We start from the raw sequence: 8894 nt of genomic DNA, 5'->3' as shown, positions 1-8894 counted from the left end.
TACTTTATATCTATCTTATTTTTTCATTACTCTATCTATCCCTCACTTCATTTACTTTATCTCTCTCGTACTTTATCTACATATTCTTAATTTGCGTACTCATTTTTTTGGGACGTTACTATTGGGACGAAGGGAGTACAATTTTTCTATATTGACATATAAAATCTCATATGTCATCTAAGTATCATCTCACCTCAACTCTGTAAGACCACTTAATCATTAATAACTCGAAAAATGATATACTCCTATGATTTTTGAACGTCAAACTTTTGAGCATTATCTCGTCTAGGCCCCGATACTTTAAATATCATAACTCACTTTTATTCATCATTTTCATTATGAGCTTGAAAGACCATGGCTGACTTGTGAGATTATATAATGTGAAGCCGCCTGTAAGATCATAACTAACTTTCAAACATCATCTTATATGGAGTTTGAAAAAACATAGTAACAAACTTTTGTGCATCATCACATTTGAAGCTTAAAATACCACAACGAAGTTTCAAACATTATTCCATTTTGAGTTTGGAAAATAAAACTGACTCGTGACCATCACCTAGCTTGAAGTTTAAAAGACCATAACTAAGTTATGAGAATCATCTCGTCTAAGACTTTAGAAAATTGATGTTAGATTCAAATTATATCATATCAATTTATTTAGTATTTCCACTAGTAAATTTTCATTAAAAAAATCAATGTTTAATCCAATTTTTTTTAATGTGCAAAATATCTTATTTTATGATTAAATTAAAATGAAGAAATAATTTATTTAATGCAAGTATTTATTTTTAAAAATAAAATTAAATATAATTTTATTTAAATAAATAAATTTGATCAACTTAAATTGACAAAGCAATTCAAATTGTATTAATCTCAATCACTCCACCAATTAAATGTGGGTATTTGGTTTGGAGAGTAAGAGCATCCTTTTATATAGGTTTTCATTTTGGTGAATTCTCATATAAAAAAAAACAATACTTAGATAAATAAGAATGAATAGATATGTAAATGTTTGGAAAATTAGGATGAATAAAAATGCAAAAATATGACAATGGCACATAGGAGTATATATATGTGATGATTTTAATACATATTCTCGTCCTAAACATATAATAATACCAACTAATTTCTCGAATTTATTTAAATTTATAATATATATAAAGAAATAATTGGTCAATAATCTTGATAAAATTTCAAACAATAAGAACCTATTTATTTCAAATATATTTTTATTATTTTTCGAAGTTAAGTATCTTTTTATTTAAATTTATAAATGGTAAACTTTAATAATAATTTTATTTAAACTTTGAATTGTGAGATTTAATATAAATTCAATATATATGAGAATGTGTAAGATCAATTCAGGAAGGATAATTTATGTGAAATTATTTTTCACGAGTAAATTAAATAGAAGAATCTATTTGTTTTAAATGCATCTCAAAGGTATCCTTTTATTTATGTTTTTTTTTTTCACGGCGAAGTTCAATAAAGATCAATGAGAATTATAAAATATCAATGTGGGAACGATGATAATTTAATATATGAATGAAGATTAAATATTTTATTTAGATATATAATTATGAGATTAATGGGGAATGAAGATTTATTTCAAATTATTTTATATATATCTTGGTATCATTTTCTTTATTTTATATGATCAAATTAAATTGAATAATTTATTTAAAATAACAAGTATCTAATGCCTACATTCATACTATATAACAAGTTTGATTATTACAAACCAAGAAATGATCAAAAACATGAAAAGAAGACGACTTCTCCTTCTAAGACCTCTTGATTCTTCTTTCCAACTTGCAATTGCTGACCAAAGATGGTCAATTTCAACTTCAAAATCAATGGGGGACTTCGAACTTTCATGCATCTTTGAAAGATTCATGTTTTCCTTCTTCAACTCGTTTATAACTTCCCGTGCTCTTTCACACAATGGGTCATCGTACCATTCAAAAAAACCACAATTTTGGGTCTGCAAATTCAACAAATAAGTATTAATTCCAATTTTTTAAACAAAAACCAAACGAATCATGAACAAGTGATGTACCTTCCAATTTCGATACCCATAAAACCTTCTCCCCGGGTTGTCGTCCGTCCATGAGGTCATTCTCGTAGCTTTCAACTTCTTCCCTTCACATTTGCAACGGCAATACCTAACCTCATCGTCGTTCACCATCTGCCGTCGACTTTACGACGAGGAAGACCCGAATCCTGAGTTCCAACTCATGTTAATAGCTCGAATCCAAATATCATCAACAAACCCTAAGCTAATTGCACGAATTCTCGTCGATTTCTCTCAATTTGTGTCAAATGAATTCGTAAATTAGGGTTCTTCGTATTTAAACCCTAATTCTAAGAAGATGACCGTTGAAGGTTGGTTGGGGTTGGGGTGGGGCCCACAGGGAATAAAAAAAACAAAAAAAAAGGGAAAAACGGCGTTAAACAGCCGTTTGGGGGCGGGGTGTTTTTTGCACCCTTTTTCCGAGACAATGGGTAGGGGTGAGCAAAAAATCCGAAACCGAATAGCCGAACCGATCCAAACCGAAATTTTAAAATATGGTTCGGTTTTTTCGGTTTTTTGGTTCGGTTCGGTTTTTGTTTCCATAAAATTTTGATTTTTCGGTTTTTCGGTTCGGTTCGGATTTTTTAAAACCGAACAAAACCGAAAAACCGAATTATATTTATAATATATATAAATATATGTATATATATATATATAATATTTTAATTATAATTTTATAATATCTAACTTCTAATATTTTTTAAATTTTATAGATTTTTTTTTGGAATTTTCGGTTTTTTTTTTTTTCCGAAAATTTCGGTTTTTTCGGTTTTTTTTTCGAAAATTTCGGTTTTCTTCGGATTAATTCGGTTTTTCGGTTCGGTTCGGTTTTAATTATAAAAATTTCGGTTAATTCGGTTCGGTTTGTTCGGTTAATTCGGTTCGGTTCGGTTTTTTTTTAAACCGAACTAAAATATGGTTTGGTTTGGTTTTTGCTAAAACCAAACCATATAACCGAATGCTCACCCCTAACTATGGGGAGGTCAACGCGCTTTGACCGAGTATGGGGGGGTAAAAGCTATAGGGGGGTGTAGTCCAGGGGGGTATCTGCACCTTTGCCCTAAAAGTTTTAGGTGAAAATCGCAATTATAACTTCATGTGAAAATTGCAATTAAAATATAAGTTCAAGTGAAAATTGCAACTATTATCAAAGTTCATGTATTTTTTGGCCATTGTTCATTTAATTCAAAACTACGTCGTTTAAGATATCGGACGTATGCGCCACGTAGGATTTTCCGACTGCCACCTAAGCTCTAATTTCGCCGGAAGTCAAACTGGGGTGAAAATTGCAACAAAAATATAAGTTCATGTATATTTTGGCTGAATTGAAAGTTGGGGTGAAAATTACAACTTTTGTCAAAGTTCATGTATTTTTTGGCTATAATCCCTTTAATATATATCTTACTATCATTTTCTTTATTTTATATGACCAAATTAAATTAAATTACTTATTTATTTAAAATATATCTAACGATCATTTTATTTACTTTAGCCAAGTTCAATTTACGAACTTATTTATTTCAGAAACATCTATACTTTTATTTAGGTTTGCAAATATTAAAATTTAATTTCGACTTTTTAGATTTTGAATTATGAAGTTTATTATAAATTTAATGTGAAAATCTATTGCAGTTATAAAAATATGTGGAAAACTATTTATTTGAAATACATATTATAAGTATTTCTTTATCTATATTTTACAATGATTAAATATAAAATTAATGTGGAAAAAATAGATGGCATAATGTCTCCATGAAGATTGAGCTTTTTATATAGACTATGAATTGATGGAGTTTAGGATAATTTCAATGTGTGATGGATGAAGAAAAGATGTAAAAATACCATATAATATAGAATTGAGAATGATCAAAATACTAACATGTGGGAGTGCCACATAGGACGTAGGATAGAGAATGAAGGAGATGTCTTGAATATGTATTCTATTTAATAATAGATAGATTATATATGTGATTTTCCATATTAACTTTGAAAAGAGTAGTGCTATTTGGACAAAATTTGTCCAAACAAAAATCAAGTTAAAATTTTTTAAAAATTAATTTATTTATAAATTTTGATTCAAGTTTTAAAAAGATTTAACTAGTTTTATTGTTTTTTTCATATTGTAGTTTTTTCGTAATTTTTTAACAATTATTATTATTTTTTATTATTTTATTTGTAGTTTGTGTACTTTAAAAATAATAATAATTAAAAAGGTTATTAAAAAATTACAAAAAAATTACAATATAAGAAAAACAATAAAACTAGTTAAATCCTATTTTATTTTGAATCAAATTTCATAAATAAATTTATTTTATAAAGTATTTAATTATATTTTGTCCGGACAAATTTTGTCCAAATAGCATTATTGCTTTGAAAAATGTGTGGTAGTCTAAGATATTTCACACATTTATTAAGCACTATTTTTTTTGAAGGACACATTTAAGCACTATTAATTGGGCTAACTTTGGGATAAAATGAAGCTCTCTTTAGTTTGCTATTTTGAGTAAATTAAAAATAAGTTTGAAGATTATCCTTTATTGAGGTGACTTATGTGAGCATCCGTGTGCACCTAATCTCTTAATTTGTTTGTATCATTCGTTTCTTCTCACGTAATTCACAATTCATATGTTATACCCCGCCGTCTCTATCTCTCATAATTAAGTCATAACCATGATGTCTGTTTCATTTATCTACTTGCGTCTTGTTTGTTCAAAATATTTATGTTTTTCATAATTTTATTACTCAATATATGATATAAAAAATAATGAAGAATCTATTAACATTGAGCAAGATATTAACATTTCGATGTGTTCTACTGTATACGAGAAATCTTAGTATATTGTCTATTCTTTTGCTTTTGATTAATTCGAAATTGATTAGACTCAATTTTATTACTACTTTGTTATAAGTTTGCACACTCCTTCAACTGGACCAATCGAAGATGCCAAAATTGATTTATTAGGAACTTGGATGATTCAAATTGATGTGAATCGGGCATAATGCGATTCTGAATAAAATGGAACAGATGTTTTGATATGATTATCATTTTATAAGTGTATTTAACACGCAACAACGAAATAATTAATACACATAAGCATCATCATGCATTTAAAAAAAAAATCAATATTACACATAATCAGTATTAGATTTGTTCACAACCCATCCACATTGAATTGGAATTGAAAAAAGAGAGTAGAACGCAACGAATGCAGGCAGCAATTTTGATCTCTTCAGCATCAAGCGCATATATTTGGCGAAGGTGGCGATCAGCTGATACGGCGGCACAGGGTAATCCCATCGCCCACAGGCAGCTGGCAAATCTCGATCCTTGGATCAGCAGCGAGAGCCTTGTTGAGCTCCAGCACGAAGTCTCTGTAGTACCTAACGTACTTCCTTAGCGGCGCATCCGGTGGGGCCACCACGGACCCGTTCCACAGCGTGTTGTCGTAGCCGATCACACCCCCGACCTTGACTAAGTCAATCAGCCTCTTATGGTAATTCAGGTAGTTGTCCTTGTCAGCATCCACAAATATGAAGTCAAATGAACCATGGTGCTTCCCCTGTAATGCAATTTTCGGAATTAGGTCATCAACTTTATCTGCCTCCTATTTGTTTTTTCTTTTACAAAAATTATTCTTTATTAGTTTAATTGTAAGTTGGTTTTGGTTAAGTTGGTCACACATATCGTCGTTATTGTAAGAGTCCACATTCTAATATTTGTAGTTTGGAAATGCGTAAGGCTATTAAATTAAAAAATTGACGAGTAAGAGTTTGTTACCTCTGCAACCATTTGATCAAGAACAGGCAAAGCAGGGCCTTCTTTGAACTCAATTTTGTGGGCGACTCCAGCTTTCTCAATTACTGGCAGACCCAACTCGTAATTCTCCTTGTTGATGTCCATCGCCAATATCTGCACCAAAAATTTAATTTTTTTTGGTAAGCTATTTAATTATTAAAATAAAAATGGTGTTGCTATATGGAATCATTATTACCTTGCCGTCGTCGGGAAGAGCAAGGGCCGTAGCCAAGAGAGAGTAGCCGGTGTAAACTCCAATCTCCATGGTGTTCTTGGCATTGATGAGCTTCAGAAGCATGTTTAAGAACTGCCCCTCATCCGCAGATGTCGTCATTATATTCCTATAATTTCAATCCCAAGAGTTTAATTAGTTATATGTCAAGACCTTTGATTATAAGTTTGTTGAAGCAAGCATATATTACCATGGATGATTGGCGGTTATTTCCCTGAGTTCTTTCATGGGCTCTGGCTCTCTGGGATAGACACTGGTTTCAAGAATGTACTGCAAAAAACCGAGAAATAGATCAGGTGGTGTTTCATACATGGTTTATAATAAGGTAAAGTAAAATACAATTAAGGTTGAGACAGAGTATGGAAAGAACAATTTTGTGGTTTGAATATCAATAAATTAGAAAGAATATGCATTTAATGATGTATGTATGTATGCATACCTGGTAGAGGTCATCACTTTGCAAGAGGCTCTTGTGCCCAACCTCCTGATGCCTGCCGGCCTGGTTTTCTGTCGCCACAGCAGTTTGCGCCATCTCTCTCTCTCTCTCTCTGGTTGTTGTTGTTGTGGTGGTGGATTGGTAAGGGGCGTTGCTGAATTTGAAGATGGGGAAATGGAGGTTGATTTATAGTTAGTTCGTGATTCGTGTCGCGTGGTGGGTGAGTCGGGCCGGGCCGGGCTGCGGTTGGTGAGCAATGTAAAGAGTGGGTTTGTGGGACCCAATAGAAGTTGTTGGGTGGGGTCACCAAATTTGGAGGAGCTCGAGTGCTCGACTCGATCCACCATGGCGTCGCGCCGACGACAGTTTTCTAATAGCCTGCTTCCGGTGCATGTGGTGTTCCGTGTTCGGGGATGGTTGATTAGAGGATTATGGAAGATTTTCTTCCATTGTCGGTGGCATTTTTTTTTTTTTTTTTTTTTACAAAACAATACAAGGAAAGGCGTCGGTAGTGATTTGGTGTGGTTGCTTTGAAAAGTATGCTCCATCAAATTTTAATGAAAGTGCACCTATGGTGGATGACCCTGCATCAGTTAGCATGTTAGAAGCTCATGATGGACCCATAAAAGGTTTGCATATAGAGGCAAGATGAGGAGACCCTTCTGCTGTTGCCGTTGCATCAACACTGGAATCAGTAACAAATCACCCCGAAGAATTATCTCTCCTCCCTTCTTCATCTCAGGATGCTGAGGATGCCCAACATGTTTCTGAGATACCATCTTTACCTTCTACTTGTGTAATGTCAGACACTAGAAACAAAGACGCTTCTGATCTTAATAATGGTGCTACGGTATCGGTTGCTGAGAAAGATAGTGTTTTACCTCCTGGTGCAACCATTAAGAACTTCAATGTTGCTGCCGAGGATGGGAAGACTCTTCCACAAAGCAATGCTTTGGGGCATCGTTTTCCAATTTCAGTAGCTCCAAAATTTGATATCTAAGATTCTTGATGAGCACAGGGCAGTTAGAGATCAGGGCAAGGATTCTGATCCTCCCATTTCAATATCATCAAGACGTGAAGCCTACAAAGATGCTTTGCGACAAGCACTGTTGCATTGTGATAACATAGATGTTTCTTTTACGGATTTTCCTTATTATCTAAGGTAAAAGTCACATTCATTTTGTCAATGCTTCTTGTCCAAATATTTTACATGGATAAAGAATAAATACTTCACTCTTTCTTTCTCAAAAACTCTCGCCGAAAATCTAATCTACCTTTCAACCGTATACATCCCATACTTGGATTTCCATTTGTAAACACCTAACATCATACACAAAGGAAAATTAATTACAAAAATCGTTGTAAAATCAGTGACAACTTGTGGAAAATCCCGCTGGAAAAGGATTTGGGGATTCCCCATCCCCCACCATCTGGTAAAGGCGGGAGGCCTCTTCCACTGTTCACACCGCTTCTCTCTCTTAGGGGGAGGAGATTACTGGGATCATCGGAAGAATACTCAAAAGGTGGTCAACAATAAGAAATTCACTCCGTTGAGACTTCGCTCCCCTCAACTGCCCAATCAACGGGGTGAATTTATTAACCTAGTATTAGCTATTAAAAATAGGGGAAATTGCACCTAAATACACAAATTTTGCCAAAAATCCATATTTGACGCGAAGTTAGGATTTTACATTTTAATACACCAACTTTCGTTGTTGTCCAAATTTGACACGACTTAATTCTTAAAAATTCAAAAAACAAGCTCTTTTTATAAATAATTATACAAAGACCCACTTATGTTATAATGTGGGACATTTAAACCAAAACAATATATTTCCTTATGATGTTTTCTTTTAAACCATTTTAGGCGCGGATCAAAGATTAAAAGAAAACATCGTAAGGAAATATCTTGTTTTGGTTTAAATGTCCCAAATAATAACATAAGTGGGTCTTTGTATAATTATTTACAAGAATGAGTTGTTTTTTGAATTTTTAAGAATTAAGTCGTGTCAAATTTGGACAACAACGAAAGTTGGTGTATTAAAATGTAAAATCCTAACTTCGCGTCAAATATGGATATTTGGCAAAGTTTGTGTATTTTCACGCAATTATCCCTTAAAAATATAATTAAATAATAAAAAATCATATATCCTAATTAGATGAAATAAGCCCTAGTTAATATCACAAAATTAAACTATAACATATAAAATTGAAACTGAACAAAAATATATACAAATATAAAATTTAAAATGGAACATAAAATAGGATATCAAGTACAGTATACTGAATCACAATCCAAAAAAAACAAGTGTTTTACTTTTGGTAAAAAACGGAATGTATAAATGTGATAATCATT

General features: G+C 32.4%; 1 protein-coding gene across 1 annotated transcript; it reads right to left on the bottom strand.

Annotated features, from left to right (window-relative positions):
- Positions 1-5102: 5102 nt before the first annotated feature.
- On the bottom strand, positions 5103-8100 carry LOC131004693 (caffeoyl-CoA O-methyltransferase). Its single transcript, XM_057931416.1, has 5 exons — positions 6542-8100; positions 6293-6372; positions 6067-6211; positions 5853-5984; positions 5103-5634 (listed from the first exon to the last, which is right to left on the bottom strand). Exons 1-5 carry the CDS (start codon positions 6632-6634, stop codon positions 5341-5343), a joined length of 744 nt encoding a protein of 247 aa, XP_057787399.1. The 5' UTR covers positions 6635-8100; the 3' UTR covers positions 5103-5340.
- Between the last annotated feature and the right edge of the window lie 794 nt (positions 8101-8894).

Source organism: Salvia miltiorrhiza, unplaced genomic scaffold (assembly GCF_028751815.1).
Source record: "Salvia miltiorrhiza cultivar Shanhuang (shh) unplaced genomic scaffold, IMPLAD_Smil_shh original_scaffold_455, whole genome shotgun sequence".
In the NCBI taxonomy this organism is placed as follows: Eukaryota; Viridiplantae; Streptophyta; class Magnoliopsida; order Lamiales; family Lamiaceae; genus Salvia; species Salvia miltiorrhiza.
The sequence above is the reverse complement of the archived record's forward strand: the minus strand, read 5'-3'. Positions and strand labels throughout refer to the sequence as shown.

Coding starts and splice junctions, on each gene's coding strand:
- LOC131004693 (XM_057931416.1), bottom strand. CDS start 6,634: ATGGCGCAAACTGCTGTGGCGACAGAAAACCAGGCCGGCAGGCATCAG. Junction 6,373..6,541: donor AAAGTGATGACCTCTACCAG/GTATGCATACAT, acceptor GGTTTTTTGCAG/TACATTCTTGAAACCAGTGT. Junction 5,985..6,066: donor CTCTTCCCGACGACGGCAAG/GTAATAATGATT, acceptor TTTTTGGTGCAG/ATATTGGCGATGGACATCAA.